Source organism: Panulirus ornatus, chromosome 59 (assembly GCF_036320965.1).
Source record: "Panulirus ornatus isolate Po-2019 chromosome 59, ASM3632096v1, whole genome shotgun sequence".
In the NCBI taxonomy this organism is placed as follows: Eukaryota; Metazoa; Arthropoda; class Malacostraca; order Decapoda; family Palinuridae; genus Panulirus; species Panulirus ornatus.
Genome location: NC_092282.1, coordinates 18,528,804 through 18,549,535, shown reverse-complemented (window position 1 = coordinate 18,549,535; position 20,732 = coordinate 18,528,804). Strand labels below are relative to the sequence as shown.

Genomic DNA, 20,732 nt, shown 5'->3' with positions numbered 1-20,732 from the left:
CATACTACCTATCTCTCCTTTTTTCTCATCCTGGTTACATCCACACACATTTAGACACCCCAATCTGAGCCTATGAGGAGGATGAGCACTCCCTGCATGACTCCTTCCTCCGTTTCCCCTTTAAGAGTGTCAAATGCAAGGAGGGGAGGGTTTCTGACCACCCGCTCCTGCCCCCTTTAGTTGCCTTATATGACATGCGGGGAATACATGGGAAGTATTCTCTCTCCCCTATCCCCAGGGATAAAACACATATATATACGTACATATACATTTCAACGTATATATACATATACATACAGAGACATATACATATATACACAAGTACATATTCATACTTGCTGCCTTCAACCATTCCCCTCGCCACCCTGCCACACATGAAAAAGCATTCCCCCATATATGTTCATACATATGTACACATCTACATATTTATACTGGCTTGCCTTCACCAATTCCTGACACTATCCCGCCCCACCAGAAATAGCACAAAATGCATGAAGGAAAGGAAAAAAGATAACATATACACATTCTCCTCCCTCTCCTTTTCCCCATACCCTATCGCCACCATCTGCATCAACAAGGTTGTGCCAGGAAACAGATGAAGAAAGGCCACACCCACTCACACTCATTTTCTAGCTGTCATCTATTATGCACCAAAACCACAGCACCCTATCCACATCCAGGCCCTACAGACTTTTCCATGTTCACCCCAGACATTTCACATGCTCTGGTTCAGCACATTGATGGCATGTTGATCCCAGTATAATACGTCATTCAAATTCATGCCATTCCATGCATGCCTTTCACCCCCCTTGCATGTTCAGTCCCCAGTCACTCAAAATCTATTTCACTCCATCCTTCAATCTCCAATTTGGTCCCTCAGTTCATGTTCCTTCTACTTCTGACACATATATCCATTTTGTCAACTTTTTCTTACTCATCCTCTCCATATGTCCAAACTATTCCAACACACCCACTTCTAATTTTTCAATCACACCCATTTTATTCCCACACATCTCCCTTACACTTTCATTACTTACTTGATCAAACCACCTTACACTACATATTGTCCACAAACATTAATTTCCAATACATCTCCCTCCTCCATGCAACTCTATCTATAGCCAATGCCTTGTAACCATATAATATTGATGGAACTACTATTCCTTCAAAACTACAAACAAGCAACATACAACTATTCAAACCTTGCTTATTTTTTTCACATAAGTAAACTTGTCAACTCCTGTCCACTCAAACATTTTGAAGTATAATCATGACAGAGTCCAACAAATGTATGGGCTGTAGTCCCCAGTGTCATGGGGTGCTAAGAATTTTTGGGTTTTTGCCTTACTCTACTGCCAATGAGAGTGAGGGCTCTGACAGTAGCAGTACCAGCCCCTCACATGACCTTTCCCTCTCTGTTACATCTACCTCTTTTTCTATTCTCTACACCAACATTTGTGGTCTCTCCAGTAAGTTTTCCTCTGTTGAACACCATCTGTCTTGCACCTCTCCTAATATCTTATTTCTCCCAGAGACAAAGATGTCTAATGAGGTTTTCACAAGTCTCTTTTTCATATCCAACAATAATCTTCACTCAATTCCAGTTCAACAGTGGAGTTTGAAAATATTCCAACATCAACACACCTGTTGCATGACTCAAAGACCTTGAGTCCCCAAACTTAGATATAATGTGGCTCAAGGTCTGTCCCCCAGCTGTCACAATTTTCCTCTGTTTCACCTAATGTTCTCCTAATTCTACAAAGTCTATATCTATCTTTGTCTATCTCAATTCTTGCCATGAGACTACCATGAGACCCTCTCACCATAAGACCCTCTCACCTGCAAGCCAAAATCCTCTACCTCAGGGATTTCAACATTCATCAAAGGGAATGGCTGAATTCCTCCCATATGGATGGAGAGGCGATTGAAGCCCTCACATTCTTCATGATTTAGAAAATTTCATCTCCCACCCTACACATATTCCTGATCACTGTGACCATTCTCCTAATAGCATGCATTAATTTTTCACCTCTAGTCCAACCTGCTGTAACTACACAATCTCACCCCCAGTTGGTTCATCTGATCACACTCTCATAAATGTATCTATTCTAATGGTTCCTCCCCCTCCAGCTGCCTCTTCTCAGGAGTAAATACTGGCACCTCAACAAAGCTGAGTGGAATAACTTATGTGGCTTCTTTTATGACTTTCCTTGGGTAAATTTGTGTCTCTTATGTGGTGATGCTTCTGTCTCCACCAAATAAGGTTCAACCATTCCTGTTTTGAGGCTTGAAAAACTCTCCTTCCTATGAATCCCATTCAACTTTTATCACTACCCATAATCATTGCAAGCATGTTACCTATCAGGCAAAGCATTCCTTTATTAAAAGGAAGTGCGATAACCTCTCCTTGTCATCCACGGATAGGTCTTTCATTAAAGGCATCTCTAACAACTTCTGTTGCTCTACCTTTCCTTCACTTTTCCATTCTGATGGTACTATAGCTGTCTCTCCTGTAGTCAAAGCAACTCTGTGGTTCCTGTTTCTCCTCTAATTCCACCATGGATGACTTCAATATTCCTTCACCTCCGATGCAACTTCTGTTGCTCTACCTTCCCTTCACTTTTCCATTCTGACGGTACTATAGCTGTCTCTCCTGTAGACAAAGCAACTCTGTGGTTCCTGTTTCTCCTCTAATTCCACCATGGATGACTTTAATATCCCTTCACCCCCAATGCTCCTTTTACTAATCCAATGCCCCTTCATGTAATCTCTTTTTGGGCTGCCAGAAAAGTACTTCTCGCTCTCAACACAAGCAAAGCTTACGGCATCCACCCCCATGTACTGAAAGAGTGTGCCTCTGAACTTGCATCTGTGTTTTCTCATCCTTGGAAGCATGCACTGATACATCCCACCCTGTAGAAGACTGATCATTCTGATCCCTCTAACTATAACCCTAAAGCTTTGACATCTACCATTTCCAAAGTCTTTGAATCCCTCCTCAAATCCCGTTTCCTTAGACATCTCAAAACTTACAGTCTTCTCTTTGATCACCAGCATGGCTTCCATTAGGTGAGATCCCGAGGAAATATTCTTTCCTATCTTACTAACACCTGGTCATCATCCCTGAAAGATTTTGGGAAGTCATGTGTAGTTTCCCTTGACATATCCAAAGCTTCTGACATGGTATGACATTGGAGTCTCATCTCTAAGCTCCCCTCTTTTGGCTTTCCTCCCTCACTTTGCTCCTTCATATCTAGTTTCCTCTCCAGCCTATATATCTCTGTGGTTTTTGATGGACCAGCATTCCCTCTTTGTCCATCAACAGCAGTGTCCCTCAAAGTTCTGTCCTATCCCCTATACCTTTTTCCCTTTTTTTCAATGCTTTCCACTCTACAAATAATCAATTGCACTCATATGCTCACGACTCAATGAACATACTTGGTATCACCGTAACCTGCTCTTTCTTTGAAACCCTACATTCCAGGAATAGCTAAGTCTGCCTCTAGGAAACTGGGATAACTTCCAAACTTGACCTCTTGCCCTAAGCTACAATGTTGGTACACTTTCCCTTTCTATAGATGTCACTTTGGTTTTTGCTCCCGAGAGCTGGCTACTTGTGTGCCCCTACCACTAGCTAGACCACGCAATCCTCAGCAACTGCTGTGTTACATGATTACTGTGTGGCCACTGGTAACTCAAAAGATGGGCTGTTTTGACAATTGTTTCTTTCCCTACATATCAAAGCTTTGGAACTCTCTGCCTCCTCATATCTATCCCAATAACTATGACCATGCACAATTTAAAAGACAGATATTTCACTTCCTCCACAATTTGTAAATATATTCCTTGTCTCTTCATTTTCCCCTTCATAATCCTCTCAATATTTTGATTTAGGCTTGGCTTTGATGTGGACTTTTCTCTGTGAATGGAACCCTTCACATAAAAAAAATAAATATTACTAGTGAAAAAGACCTGATTGTCAAAGCCTATCAAAAACTACCAAGCTAGACGATTCTAACAGCACTGACACAAAAAACTGAAAATGAAAGATGTTCTTATGCATACACTTAGACTCTTACCTTAGTTCTTTGGCAAAAAAAGGTGACATGAGGGAAACCCACAAATTTAATCCAACACAGGAACTCCAAAAGTAGGCATACCAAAAACTTACCAGGACCCCATCAGCAGCATGGTGACTGAAGAATATCTAGAGATATTACAAAATCTATGTTTGTTGTGGCACTGACATAGCATGCTGCAAGTGTGAGAAATGATGATGTCTTTATGTTTATCTGCAACACATCATCAAGAACCATGAAAATTCTTGTAAAAACCCTGTTCAAGACACCACCTTTAACCAAACTATGTGACAATGGAAGAAATACCCCACTACAGCAGACAACAAAGTGGATCTTATTACTTCTCTAGTAAATGGATGACAACAGGTACATTCACAGTATCAACATTAATAAAAATATCTTTGTTTGTGACTCAGAAGAGAGACATACTTCAAGATCAGAGACATAAATGTTTAAGAAAACCAAGGAATACAATCTAACCAGGAAGGGAAAGAAACAAGGCTTTCTTCATTTTCAACATACAACTAATACAGAGAATACTGCTATCACTGTCAACACTTATGACAGATGTTTTCCTTCTGTTGATTGGTCATCTCCGAACAGAAACATCTCTTCTTTCAGGAATGTGCAACAAGCATTCAAAAACACCACACTGAGATTAACACTACAGTTATGCATCTGTGGGTAATCCTTGGTTTACATGCATTCACCAGTTGTAATTATGTAAATTCACTCAGGCTAAAATCATTTAATCAAATAAGGATTTACAAGATACTTTTAAAGAAATCAGAAAAAGATGGATCCTCTCATCATCTCCCCAAAGTTAAGAGTTTTTCATTTGTGTAATTTATGACTAAATCACATGATGCCTCATTCCAAGGCTTCTGATGAAAGCTATTCTGAATCAAGAGGAAAAAATAGATTTATACCAACTTCCTTCTTGTTCTGTCTTCACAAACACTTGCAATGTGCAACTTATCAGACTGCCATTTGGAAATGAAATGATGAATGATCCAGAAACTCCTAATCCATTAGGACACAAGGGAATTTTGCACGAAAAAAATGGATGAATGATACTTCAATTAATGCTGTCATGAAGATGAATTCATGGAAATACAGAAAATCCTGCAAATCACCTCATTGTCCTTGTGTGATTAGCTTAAAATATTCAAATTCAGGCAAGCTGGAACTAAGTGAGAACCAGAGGAGGGAATAGTGACAGTCAGGTGGACCTGACTAATGAAGATGAGTCTGAAGTGGAAGACTTCTGAAATATTTAAATTTCTCATCTAATCTTAATTTGGTGGTGTTTTATACTCAGACTTTTGATAAACACATTGTTCCTACACTGTGTGTGTTAAATTTTGTAAATAGTTGTCTTATGTTTAAATAACCTGAGGGTTCAGATTTGTATCTAACTAATAAAACTGAGAAGGTTGAATTCATTTTGGTGACTATTCATGATAAGTGAAAGTTTAAATTTCACTTTTGGTGCTAAGAGGGGGTCATGTGTTCACAATGGTGTTCTTTATACTCACCTACCACATCGTGAATGCTCTCAGGTATTTCTAAGTTCCTGAGCAAATTGGTACTAAGGTGACACATTAAAAGCTATGCACAATGAATGGTAATGATGACCCAGATTTAGAGCGTCAGCTGAAGGACTACCAAGGAAGTAACTTTTACTAATGGCCATCATTCTAATATATATGATTTTTGAGCCAAGGAAGGAGTATGTAAGTCCAGGATCAAAAGAAGCACAATCATAATTCTGAACAAATAACATAATGAAGTAATCAACCAAAGAACTGTAAATATAAACCCACATTGCTATATCACCATATGTTCCAACAATGGAAATAAAAGTTATGGCAAAGACATAAAAACTTTTCAACAGAAAGCCTCTCATAACAGCAAGTTACACAACCTATGCACATTACTTCATACCTTCTCCTTACGCAATTCATCCATAGATGCTTCATGTTGATCACGTAGTAACATAACAGATTTTTTATGTTCTGTCTCCTTCTCATCCAGGCGACGTTCAAGGGCAGTCCGAGCTTCCCGTAACTTTGTCAGTTCACCCTCAAGTTCACGCTGAAGCTTGTTCATCTATAATAAATGTAATACTTTCTAAATCCTTTCATTCAAATTAAACAAAGGCTAAATTTCAAATTACTACACTTTTGAAATATACCAGAAAAAGAATGTCAAACTTGTTGAATCAATTTAAAGCAAAATGAAGAGTCTAGATTTCTCTGCAACTGACTGTAGCACAGCCCTGGGCTGCAGGAGCCCTTAGAAAGGTCCTAGGTAAAACCAGGACTTTTTCAAAGAAACTGGTTCTGGGGTAGTTGAAAATAAAGTAATAATAAAACAGCCTAATGAAAAAGTAAGAAAGGCTGAAATTAGAATGAAAGTTCATGTTCTGCTTTAACACACACACACACTGGACAAAGGTCAAGATGTGTGTTAGTGAACTGTATGCATCTGATACTCCCTATGGAACTGGAAAAATAGTTAATAATAAGAAGAAATCAAGCATATAGAAATAAATTAATAACACGGAAGCTGATTCCACACTTGTTAATAAATACAGCTGCTGTAGTATCAGGTTACTCACACATATCTTAACTATGACTGAGCTTTAAACTATGCTACCTTTAATAATACATTACATTATCTATATATCCAAGGTAATGAATTTCAGTGGAATTCTAATCTATAAAGGTAAATACAAGTTTCACTACAAGAATTCTACAAGTAGTAAACCTCTCTGATTCCCAAATACAGCTGCTGTAGTATCAGGTTACTCACACAACTTAACTAAGACTAAGCTTTAAACTATGCTACCTTTAATAATAAATTACATTATCTATATATCCAAGGTAATGAATTTCAGAGGAATTTTAATCTGTAAAGGTAAATACAAGTTTCACTACAAGAATTCCCAAAGTGGAATCAAAAGACTTCCATTTCACTAATCTTCCTGGCATCACCTCTCTTCAACTTTCCCTTTCTGTATGTACACAGTGATGTTGCTGCTCTCGTTCTGTTCAATAGATAAAATTTTGGGCATTGTTCTTGTGAGTTGTCTGCATGTGTCCCAATCCTCAAGGTATGGATCCATGACACACATTTGGCTGCTGCTTCCCACAGTTTTTGTGTATGTAATTTTGCCACTTGAGGACTGGCTGCCAAGATACCTCCTCTTCTCTCAAACAGATAAGCTGTGGAAATCTCTTCCTTCTTTATCTTTCCCTCTTCAAATAACCTTTCTTCACCGAAGAACATTCTCTGCAAACACCTGCTGAGCCCCAATTTATTTCCATTTTCTCTTGCTTTGACTTTTTCTTTCACATGAGATGACACTGATTGGTGCATCCTTTGCCTGTGATTTGTCAGTAACTTGATTATGAATGGGGTGGTTAGGGAGGTAAATGCAAGAGTTTTGGAGAGAGGGGTGAGTATGTAGTCTACTGGAGATGAGAGGGACTGGGAAATGGGTCAGTTGTTGTTCGACGATGATACAGCTCTGGTAGCATATTTGAGTGTGAAATTGCAGACTTTGGTGACTAAGTTTGGGAAAGTGTGTGAAAGAAGAAAGTTTAGAGTAAATGTGAATGAGAGCAAGGTAATCATACTCGGTAGGGTTGAGGAACATGTAAATTAGGACGTAAGTTGGAATGGAGAAAAATTGGAGGCAGTGAAGTGTTTTAGATATCTAGGTTATCAAGGTTTAGATATCTAGATTATCTATATATCTAGATATCTTACCAGCAAATGGAACCATGGAAGTGGAAGTGAGTCACAGGGTGGGGGAGGGAGGTGTAGCTTCTCGGAGCATTGAAGAATGTGTGGAAGGCAAGAACGTTATCTTGGAGAGCAAAAACGGGTATGTTTGAAGGAATAGTGGTTCCAACAATGTTGTGTGGTTGCGAGGCATAGTCTATGAATAGGGTTGTGTGGAGGAGGGTGGATGTGTTGGAAATGAAATGTTTGAGGACAATATGTGGTATGAGGTGGTTTGATACAGTAAGCAATGAAAGGGTGAGAGAGATGTTTGGTAATAAAAAGAGTGTGGTGGAGAGAGAGGAGGAGGATGTATTGAAATGGTTTGGTCACATGGAGAGAATGAGTGAGGAAAGATTGACAAAGAGGATATATGTCAGAGGTAGAGGGAAAAAGGAGATGTGGGAGACCAAATTGGAGGTGGAAGGAGGGAGTGAAAAAGATTTTGAGCAATTGGGGCCTGGACATACAGGAGGAAGAAAAGCGTGCAAGAAATACAGTGAACTGGAATGATGCGGGATACCAAGGTCAACGTGCTATCAATGGATTGAACCAGGGCATGTGAAGTGTCTGGGGTAACCCATGTAAAGTATTGTGGGGCCTGCAAGTGGAAAGCGAACTGTGGTTTGGATGCATTACAGATGACAGCTAGAGGCTGAGTGTGAACGAATGTGGCCTTTGTTGTCTTTTCCTAGTGCTATCTCATGTGAGAACTGGGGAAGGGGGGTGCCATTTCATATGTAGCGGGGTGGAAACGGGAATGGACGAAGGCAGCAAGTATGGATATGTATATGTGTATATATGTATATGTCTGTGTATGTATATATATATATATATATATATATATATATATATATATATATATATATGTATATATTCTGTTTCCCATTTTAGAAAGTTAATACATAATGGGAAACAGAAGAAGGAGTCACACGGGGAGTGCTCATCCTCCTCGAAGGCTCAGAGTGGGGTGCCTAAATGTGTGTGGATGTAACCAAGATGTGAAAAAAGGAGAGATAGGTAGTGTGTTTGAGGAAAGGAACCTGGATGTTTTGGCTCTGAGTGAAACAAAGCTCAAGGGTAAAGGGGAAGAGTGGTTTGGGAATGTCTGGGGAGTAAAGTCAGGGGTTAGTGAGAGGACAAGTGCAAGGGAAGGAGTAGCAATACTCCTGAAACAGGAGTTGTGGGAGTATGTGATAGAGTGTAAGAAAGTAAATTCTCGATTAATATGGGTAAAACTGAAAGTTGATGGAGAGAGGTGGGTGATTATTGGTGCATATGCACCTGGGCATGAGAAGAAAGATCAAGAGAGGCAAGTGTTTTGGGAGCAGCTGAATGAGTGTGTTAGTGGTTTTGATGCACGAGACCGGGTCACAGTGATGGGTGATTTGAATGCAAAGGTGAGCAATGTGGCAGTTGAGGGAATAATTGGTATACATGGGGTGTTCAGTGTTGTAAATGGAAATGGTGAAGAGCTTGTAGATTTATGTGCTGAAAAAGGACTGATGATTGGGAATACCTGGTTTAAAAAGCGAGATATACATAAGTATACTTATGTAAGTAGGAGAGATGGCCAGAGAGCATTATTGGATTACGTGTTAATTGACAGGCGTGCGAAAGAGAGACTTTTGGATGTTAATGTGCTGAGAGGTGCAACTGGAGGGATGTCTGATCATTATCTTGTGGAGGCTAAGGTGAAGATTTGTATGGGTTTTCAGAAAAGAAGAGTGAATGTTGGGGTGAAGAAGGTGGTGAGAGTAAGTGAGCTTCAGAAGGAGACCTGTGTGAGGAAGTACCAGGAGAGACTGAGTACAGAATGGAAAAAGGTGAGAACAATGGAAGTAAGGGGAGTGGGGGAGGAATGGGATGTATTTAGGGAATCAGTGATGGATTGCGCAAAAGATGCTTGTGGCATGAGAAGAGTGGGAGGTGGGTTGATTAGAAAGGGTAGTGAGTGGTGGGATGAAGAAGTAAGAGTATTAGTGAAAGAGAAGAGAGAGGCATTTGGACGATTTTTGCAGGGAAAAAATGCAATTGAGTGGGAGATGTATGAAAGAAAGAGACAGGAGGTCAAGAGAAAGGTGCAAGAGGTGAAAAAGAGGGCAAATGAGAGTTGGGGTGAGAGAGTATCATTAAATTTTAGGGAGAATAAAAAGATGTTCTGGAAGGAGGTAAATAAAGTGCGTAAGACAAGGGAGCAAATGGGAACTTCGGTGAAGGGCGCAAGTGGGGAGGTGATAACAAGTAGTGGTGATGTGAGTAGGAGATGGGGTGAGTATTTTGAAGGTTTGTTGAATGTGTTTGATGATAGAGTGGCAGATATAGGGTGTTTTGGTCGAGGTGGTGTGCAAAGTGAGAGGGTTAGGGAAAATGATTTGGTAAACAGAGAAGAGGTAGTGAAAGCTTTGCGGAAAATGAAAGCCGGCAAGGCAGCGGGTTTGGATGGTATTGCAGTGAAATTTATTAAAAAAGGGGGTGACTGTATTGTTGACTGGTTGGTAAGGTTATTTAATGTATGTATGACTCATGGTGAGGTGCCTGAGGATTGGCGGAATGCGTGCATAGTGCCATTGTACAAAGGCAAAGGGGATAAGAGTGAGTGCTCAAATTACAGAGGTATAAGTTTGTTGAGTATTCCTGGTAAATTATATGGGAGGGTATTGATTGAGAGGGTGAAGGCATGTACAGAGCATCAGATTGGGGAAGAGCAGTGTGGTTTCAGAAGTGGTAGAGGATGTGTGGATCAGGTGTTTGCTTTGAAGAATGTATGTGAGAAATACTTAGAAAAGCAAATGGATTTGTATGTAGCATTTATGGATCTGGAGAAGGCATATGATAGAGTTGATAGAGATGCTCTGTGGAAGGTATTAAGAATATATGGTGTGGGAGGAAAGTTGTTAGAAGCAGTGAAAAGTTTTTATCGAGGATGTAAGGCATGTGTACGTGTAGGAAGAGAGGAAAGTGATTGGTTCTCAGTGAATGTAGGTTTGCGGCAGGGGTGTGTGATGTCTCCATGGTTGTTTAATTTGTTTATGGATGGGGTTGTTAGGGAGGTAAATGCAAGAGTTTTGGAAAGAGGGGCAAGTATGAAGTCTGTTGGGGATGAGAGAGCTTGGGAAGTGAGTCAGTTGTTGTTCGCTGATGATACAGCGCTGGTGGCTGATTCATGTGAGAAACTGCAGAAGCTGGTGACTGAGTTTGGAAAAGTGTGTGGAAGAAGAAAGTTAAGAGTAAATGTGAATAAGAGCAAGGTTATTAGGTACAGTAGGGTTGAGGGTCAAGTCAATTGGGAGGTGAGTTTGAATGGAGAAAAACTGGAGGAAGTGAAGTGTTTTAGATATCTGGGAGTGGATCTGGCAGCGGATGGAACCATGGAAGCGGAAGTGGATCATAGGGTGGGGGAGGGGGCGAAAATCCTGGGGGCCTTGAAGAATGTGTGGAAGTCGAGAACATTATATCGGAAAGCAAAAATGGGTATGTTTGAAGGAATAGTGGTTCCAACAATGTTGTATGGTTGCGAGGCGTGGGCTATGGATAGAGTTGTGCGCAGGAGGATGGATGTGCTGGAAATGAGATGTTTGAGGACAATGTGTGGTGTGAGGTGGTTTGATCGAGTGAGTAACGTAAGGGTAAGAGAGATGTGTGGAAATAAAAAGAGCGTGGTTGAGAGAGCAGAAGAGGGTGTTTGTTTTGAAGTGGTTTGGGCACATGGAGAGGATGAGTGAGGAAAGATTGACCAAGAGGATATATGTGTCGGAGGTGGAGGGAACAAGGAGAAGAGGGAGACCAAATTGGAGGTGGAAAGATGGAGTGAAAAAGATTTTGTGTGATCGGGGCCTGAACATGCAGGAGGGTGAAAGGAGGGCAAGGAATAGAGTGAATTGGAGCGATGTGGTATACCGGGGTTGACGTGCTGTCAGTGGATTGAAGCAGGGCATGTGAAGCGTCTGGGGTAAACCATGGAAAGCTGTGTAGGTATGTATATTTGCGTGTGTGGACGTATGTATATACATGTGTATGGGGGGGGGTTGGGCCATTTCTTTCGTCTGTTTCCTTGCGCTACCTCGCAAACGCGGGAGACAGCGACAAAGTATAATAAGAAATAAGAAATATGTATATATATATATATATATATATATATACATTGAAATGTATAGGTATGTATATGTGCCTGTGTGGGCATTTATGTATATACATTGTATGTTGCAGGGTTGGGCAATTCTTTCGTCTGTTTCCTTCCACTACCTCATTAATACGGGAGACAGCGACTAAGTATAATAAATATAAATAATATATATGTGTGTGTGTGTATATGAGTGAACAGCTATTCTTCATCTGTTTCATGGCACCACATCACTGATAAATATAAACACACACACACACACACACACACACACACACACACACACATACATGTATTTCTTTCATACTATTCGCCATCTCCCGCATTAGCGAGGTTGCGTTAAGAACAGAGGACTGGACCTTTGAGAGAATATCCTCACCTGGCCCCCTTCTCTGTCCCTCCTTTTGGAAAATTAAAAAAACCGAGAGGGGAGGATTTCCAGCCCCCGGTCCCTTCCCTTTTAGTCGCCTTCTGCGACACGCAGGGAATACGTGGGAAGTATTCTTTCTCCCCTATCCCCAGGGATATATATATATATATATATATATATATATATATATATTTTTTTTTTTTTTTTTTTTTTTTACTTTGTCGCTGTCTCCCGCGTTTGCGAGGTAGCGCAAGGAAACAGACGAAAGAAATGGCCCAACCCCCCCCCCCATACACATGTACATACACACGTCCACACACGCAAATATACATACCTACACAGCTTTCCATGGTTTACCCCAGACGCTTCACATGCCTTGCTTCAATCCACTGACAGCACGTCAACCCCTGTATACCACATGACACCAATTCACTCTATTTCTTGCCCTCCTTTCACCCTCCTGCATGTTCAGGCCCCGATCACACAAAATCTTTTTCACTCCATCTTTCCACCTCCAATTTGGTCTCCCTCTTCTCCTCGTTCCCTCCACCTCCGACACATATATCCTCTTGGTCAATCTCTCCTCACTCATTCTCTCCATGTGCCCAAACCATTTCAAAACACCCTCTTCTGCTCTCTCAACCACGCTCTTTTTATTTCCACACATCTCTCTTACCCTTACGTTACTTACTCGATCAAACCACCTCACACCACACATTGTCCTCAAACATCTCATTTCCAGCACATCCATCCTCCTGCGCACATCTCTATCCATAGCCCACGCCTCGCAACCATACAACATTGTTGGAACCACTATTCCCTCAAACATACCCATTTTTGCTTTCCGAGATAATGTTCTCGACTTCCACACATTTTTCAAGGCTCCCAAAATTTTCGCCCCCTCCCCCACCCTATGATCCACTTCCGCTTCCATGGTTCCATCCGCTGACAGATCCACTCCCAGATATCTAAAACACTTCACTTCCTCCAGTTTTTCTCCATTCAAACTCACCTCCCAATTGACTTGACCCTCAACCCTACTGTACCTAATAACCTTGCTCTTATTCACATTTACTCTCAACTTTCTTCTTCCACACACTTTACCAAACTCAGTCACCAGCTTCTGCAGTTTCTCACATGAATCAGCCACCAGCGCTGTATCATCAGCGAACAACAACTGACTCACTTCCCAAGCTCTCTCATCCCCAACAGACTTCATACTTGCCCCTCTTTCCAGGACTCTTGCATTTACCTCCCTTACAACCCCATCCATAAACAAATTAAACAACCATGGAGACATCACACACCCCTGCCGCAAACCTACATTCACTGAGAACCAATCACTTTCCTCTCTTCCTACACGTACACATGCCTTACATCCTCGATAAAAACTTTTCACTGCTTCTAACAACTTGCCTCCCACACCATATATTCTTAATACCTTCCACAGAGCATCTCTATCAACTCTATCATATGCCTTCTCCAGATCCATAAATGCTACATACAAATCCATTTGCTTTTCTAAGTATTTCTCACATACATTCTTCAAAGCAAACACCTGATCCACACATCCTCTACCACTTCTGAAACCGCACTGCTCTTCCCCAATCTGATGCTCTGTACATGCCTTCACCCTCTCAATCAATACCCTCCCATATAATTTACCAGGAATACTCAACAAACTTATACCTCTGTAATTTGAGCACTCACTCTTATCCCCTTTGCCTTTGTACAATGGCACTATGCACGCATTCCGCCAATCCTCAGGCACCTCACCATGAGTCATACATACATTAAATAACCTTACCAACCAGTCAACAATACAGTCACCCCCTTTCTTAATAAATTCCACTGCAATACCATCCAAACCTGCTGCCTTGCCGGCTTTCATATATATATATATGTTTGCTTTGAAGAATGTATGTGAGAAATACTTAGAAAAGCAAATGGATTTGTATGTAGCATTTATGGATCTGGAGAAGGCATATGATAGAGTTGATAGAGATGCTCTGTGGAAGGTATTAAGAATATATGGTGTGGGAGGAAAGTTGTTAGAAGCAGTGAAAAGTTTTTATCGAGGATGTAAGGCATGTGTACGTGTAGGAAGAGAGGAAAGTGATTGGTTCTCAGTGAATGTAGGTTTGCGGCAGGGGTGTGTGATGTCTCCATGGTTGTTTAATTTGTTTATGGATGGGGTTGTTAGGGAGGTAAATGCAAGAGTCCTGGAAAGAGGGGCAAGTATGAAGTCTGTTGGGGATGAGAGAGCTTGGGAAGTGAGTCAGTTGTTGTTCGCTGATGATACAGCGCTGGTGGCTGATTCATGTGAGAAACTGCAGAAGCTGGTGACTGAGTTTGGTAAAGTGTGTGGAAGAAGAAAGTTAAGAGTAAATGTGAATAAGAGCAAGGTTATTAGGTACAGTAGGGTTGAGGGTCAAGTCAATTGGGAGGTGAGTTTGAATGGAGAAAAACTGGAGGAAGTGAAGTGTTTTAGATATCTGGGAGTGGATCTGTCAGCGGATGGAACCATGGAAGCGGAAGTGGATCATAGGGTGGGGGAGGGGGCGAAAATTTTGGGAGCCTTGAAAAATGTGTGGAAGTCGAGAACATTATCTCGGAAAGCAAAAATGGGTATGTTTGAAGGAATAGTGGTTCCAACAATGTTGTATGGTTGCGAGGCGTGGGCTATGGATAGAGTTGTGCGCAGGAGGATGGATGTGTTGGAAATGAGATGTTTGAGGACAATGTGTGGTGTGAGGTGGTTTGATCGAGTAAGTAACGTAAGGGTAAGAGAGATGTGTGGAAATAAAAAGAGCGTGGTTGAGAGAGCAGAAGAGGGTGTTTTGAAATGGTTTGGGCACATGGAGAGAATGAGTGAGGAAAGATTGACCAAGAGGATATATGTGTCGGAGGTGGAGGGAACGAGGAGGAGAGGGAGACCAAATTGGAGGTGGAAAGATGGAGTGAAAAAGATTTTGTGTGATCGGGGCCTGAACATGCAGGAGGGTGAAAGGAGGGCAAGGAATAGAGTGAATTGGAGCGATGTGGTATACAGGGGTTGACGTGCTGTCAGTGGAGTGAATCAAGGCATGTGAAGAGTCTGGGGTAAACCATGGAAAGCTGTGTAGGTATGTATATTTGCGTGTGTGGACGTATGTATGTACATGTGCATGGGGAGGGTGGGCCATTTCTTTCGTCTGTTTCCTTGCGCTACCTCGCAAACGCGGGAGACAGCGACAAAGTATAAAAAAAAAAAAAAATATATATATATATATCCCTGGGGATAGGGGAGAAAGAATACTTCCCACGTATTCCCTGCGTGTCGTAGAAGGCGACTAAAAGGGGAGGGAGCGGGTGGCTGGAAATCCTCCCCTCTCGTTTTTTTCAATTTTCCAAAAGAAGGAACAGAGAAGGGGGCCAGGTGAGGATGTTCCCTCAAAGGCCCATTCCTCTGTTCTTAACGCTACCTTGCTGACGTGGGAAATGGCGAATAGTACGAAAAAATATATATATATATATATATATATATATATATATATATATATATATATATATATATATATATATATATATATATATTCTCGATTAATATGGGTAAAACTGAAAGTTGATGGAGAGAGATGGGGGATTATTGGTGCATATGCACCTGGGCATGAGAAGAAAGATCATGAGAGGCAAGTGTTTTGGGAGCAGCTGAATGAGTGTGTTAGTGGTTTTGATGCACGAGACCGGGTTATAGTGTTGGGTGATTTGAATGCAAAGGTGAGTAATGTGGCAGTTGAGGGAAAAATTGGTATACATGGGGTGTTCAGTGTTGTAAATGGAAATGGTGAAGAGCTTGTAGATTTATGTGCTGAAAAAGGACTGATGATTGGGAATACCTGGTTTAAAAAGCGAGATATACAAAAGTATACTTATGTAAGTAGGAGAGATGGCCAGAGAGCGTTATTGGATTACGTGTTAATTGACAGGCGTGCGAAAGAGAGACTTTTGGATGTTAATGTGCTGAGAGGTGCAACTGGGGGGATGTCTGATCATTATCTTGTGGAGGCTAAGGTGAAGATTTGTATGGGTTTTCAGAAAAGAAGAGTGAATGCTGGGGTGAAGAGGGTGGTGAGAGTAAGTGAGCTTGGGAAGGAGACTTGTGTGAGGAAGTACCAGGTGAGACTGAGTACAGAATGGAAAAAGGTGAGAACAATGGAAGTAAGGGGAGTGGGGGAGGAATGGGATGTATTTAGGGAATCAGTGATGGATTGCGCAAAAGATGCTTGTGGCATGAGAAGAGTGGGAGGTGGGTTGATTAGAAAGGGTAGTGAGCGGTGGGATGAAGAAGTAAGAGTATTAGTGAAAGAGAAGAGAGAGGCATTTGGACGATTTTTGCAGGGAAAAAATGCAATTGAGTGGGAGACGTATAAAAGAAAGAGACAGGAGGTCAAGAGAAAGGTGCAAGAGGTGAAAAAAAGGGCAAATGAGAGTTGGGGTGAGAGAGTATCATTAAATTTTAGGGAGAATAAAAAGATGTTCTGGAAGGAGGTAAATAAAGTGCGTAAGACAAGGGAGCAAATGGGAACTTCAGTGAAGGGCGCAAATGGGGACGTGATAACAAGTAGTGGTGATGTGAGAAGGAGATGGAGTGAGTATTTTGAAGGTTTGTTGAATGTGTTTGATGATAGAGTGGCAGATATAGGGTGTTTTGGTCGAGGTGGTGTGCAAAGTGAGAGGGTTAGGGAAAATGAGTTGGTAAACAGAGAAGAGGTAGTAAAAGCTTTGCGGAAGATGAAAGCCGGCAAGGCAGCAGGTTTGGATGGTATTGCAGTGGAATTTATTAAAAAAGGGGGTGACTGTATTGTTGACTGGTTGGTAAGGTTATTTAATGTGTGTATGACTCATGGTGAGGTGCCTGAGGATTGGCGGAATGCGTGCATAGTGCCATTGCACAAAGGCAAAGGGGATAAGAGTGAGTGCTCAAATTACAGAGGTATAAGTTTGTTGAGTATTCCTGGCAAATTATATGGGAGGGTATTGATTGAGAGGGTGAAGGCATGTACAGAGCATCAGATTGGGGAAGAGCAGTGTGGTTTCAGAAGTGGTAGAGGCTGTGTGGATCAGGTGTTTGCTTTGAAGAATGTATGTGAGAAATACTTAGAAAAGCAAATGGATTTGTATGTAGCATTTATGGATCTGGAGAAGGCATATGATAGAGTTGATAGAGATGCTCTGTGGAAGGTATTAAGAATATATGGTGTGGGAGGCAAGTTGTTAGAAGCAGTGAAAAGTTTTTATCGAGGATGTAAGGCATGTGTACGTGTAGGAAGAGAGGAAAGTGATTGGTTCTCAGTGAATGTAGGTTTGCGGCAGGGGTGTGTGATGTCTCCATGGTTGTTTAATTTGTTTATGGATGGGGTTGTTAGGGAGGTGAATGCAAGAGTTTTGGAAAGAGGGGCAAGTATGAAGTCTGTTGGGGATGAGAGAGCTCGGGAAGTGAGTCAGTTGTTGTTCGCTGATGATACAGCGCTGGTGGCTGATTCATGTGAGAAACTGCAGAAGCTGGTGACTGAGTTTGGTAAAGTGTGTGAAAGAAGAAAGTTAAGAGTAAATGTGAATAAGAGCAAGGTTATTAGGGTACAGCAGGGTTGAGGGTCAATTCAATTGAGAGGCGAGTTTGAATGGAGAAAAACTGGAGGAAATGAAGTGTCTTAGATATCTGGGAGTGGATCTGGCAGCGGATGGAACCATGGAAGCGGAAGTGGATCATAGGGTGGGGGAGGGGGCGAAAATTCTGGGAGCCTTGAAGAATGTGTGGAAGTCGAGAACATTATCTCAGAAAGCAAAAATGGGTATGTTTACAGGAATAGTGGTTCCAACAATGTTGTATGGTTGCGAGGCGTGGACTATGGAGAGAGTTGTGCGCAGGAGGATGGATGTGCTGGAAATGAGATGTTTGAGGACAATGTGTGGTGTGAGGTGGTTTGATCAAGTAAGTAACGTAAGGGTAAGAGAGATGTGTGGAAATAAAAAGAGCGTGGTTGAGAGAGCAGAAGAGGGTGTTTTGAAATGGTTTGGTCACATGGAGAGAATGAGTGAGGAAAGATTGACCAGTAGGATATATGTGTCGGAGGTGGAGGGAACGAGGAGAAGAGGGAGACCAAATTGGAGGTGGAAAGATGGAGTGAAAAAGATTTTGTGTGATCGGGGCCTGAACATGCAGGAGGGTGAAAGGAGGGCAAAGAATAGAGTGAATTGGAGCGATATGGTATACCGGGGTTGACGTGCTGTCAGTGGATTGAATCAAGGCATGTGTATGGGGGTGGGTTGGGCTATTTCTTTCGTCTGTTTCCTTGCGCTACCTCGCAAATGCGGGAGACAGCGACAAAAAAAAAAAAATATATATATATATATATATATATATATATATATATATATATATATATATATATTTTTTTTTTTATACTTTGTCGCTGTCTCCCGCGTTTGCGAGGTAGCGCAAGGAAACAGACGAAAGAAATGGCCCAACCCCCCCCAATACACATGTATATACATATGTCCAAACACGCAAATATACATACCTACACAACTTTCCAAGGTTTACCACAGACGCGTCACATGCCTTGATTCATTCCACTGACAGCACGTCAACCCCGGTATACCACATCGCTCCAATTCACTCTATTCCTTGCCCTCCTTTCACCCTCCTGCATGTTCATGCCCCGATCACACAAAATCTTTTTCACTCCATCTTTCCACCTCCAATTTGGTCTCCCTCTTCTCCTCGTTCCCTCCACCTCCGACACATATATCCTCTTGGTCAATCTTTAGTCACTCATTCTCTCCATGTGCCCAAACCATTTCAAAACACCCTCTTCTGCTCTCTCAACCACGCTCTTTTTATTTCCACACATCTCTCTTACCCTTACGTTACTCACTCGATCAAACCATCTCACATCACACATTGTCCTCAAACATCTCATTTCCAGCACATCCATCCTCCTGCGCACAACTCTATCCATAGCCCACGCCTCGCAACCATACAACATTGTTGGAACCACTATTCCTTCAAACATACCCATTTTTGCTTTCCGAGATAATGTTCTCGACTTCCACACATTCTTCAAGGCCCCCAGGATTTTCGCCCTCTCCCCCACCCTATGATCCACTTCCGCTTCCATGGTTCCATCCGCTGCCAGATCCACTCCCAGATATCTAAAACACTTCACTTCCTCCAGTTTTTCTCCATTCAAACTCACCTCTCAATTGACTTGACCCTCAACCCTACTGTACCTAATAACCTTGCTCTTATTCACATTTACTCTTAACTTTCTTCTTCCACACACTTTACCAAACTCAGTCACCAGCTTCTGCAGTTTCTCACATGAATCAGCCACCAGCGCTGTATCATCAGCGAACAACAACTGACTCACTTCCCAAGCTCTCTCATCCCCAACAGACTTCATACTTGCCCCTCTTTCCAAAACTCTTGCATTTACCTCCCTAACAACCCCATCCATAAACAAATTAAACAACCATGGAGACATCACACACCCCTGCCGCAGACCTACATTCACTGAGAACCAATTTCACTATTGGAAAATATATATATATATATATATATATATATATATATATATATATATATATATATATATATATATATATATATATTATCCCTGGGGATAGGGGATTAAGAATACTTCCCACGTATTCCCTGCGTGTCGTAGAAGGCGACTAAAAGGGGAGGGAGCGGGGGGCTGGAAATCCTCCCCTCTCTTTTTTTTTTTTTTTTTTTTTTTTTTTTTTTTTTTTTTTTAATTTTCCAAAAGAAGGAACAGAGAATTGGGCCAGGTGAGGGTATTCCCTCAAAGGCCCAGTCCTCTGTTCTTAATGCTACCTCGCTAACGCGGGAAATGGCGAATAGTTTAAAAGAAGAAAAGATATATATATATATATATATATATATATATATATATATATATATATATATATATATATATATATATATATATATATATTTTTTTTTTTTTTTTTTATACTTTGTCGCTGTCTCCCGCGTTTGCGAGGTAGCGCAAGGAAACAGACGAAAGAAATGGCCCAACCCCCCCCCCCATACACATGTACATACACACGTCCACACACGCAAATATACATACCTACACAGCTTTCCATGGTTTACCCCAGACGCTTCACATGCCTTGCTTCAATCCACTGACAGCACGTCAACCCCTGTATACCACATGACTCCAATTCACTCTATTTCTTGCCCTCCTTTCACCCTCCTGCATGTTCAGGCCCCGATCACACAAAATCTTTTTCACTCCATCTTTCCACCTCCAATTTGGTCTCCCTCTTCTCCTCGTTCCCTCCACCTCCGACACAT

At 41.5% G+C, this 20,732-nt stretch overlaps 1 protein-coding gene across 1 annotated transcript in view; it reads right to left on the bottom strand.

The window, feature by feature from the left end:
* LOC139767160 (uncharacterized) overlaps positions 1 to 20,732 on the bottom strand; it is a 1,522,454-nt gene that overhangs the window by 459,637 nt on the left and 1,042,085 nt on the right. Inside the window, 1 exon segment of the mRNA XM_071696189.1 lies at positions 6,027 to 6,191. Coding sequence (XP_071552290.1) covers positions 6,027 to 6,191 — 165 coding nt within the window.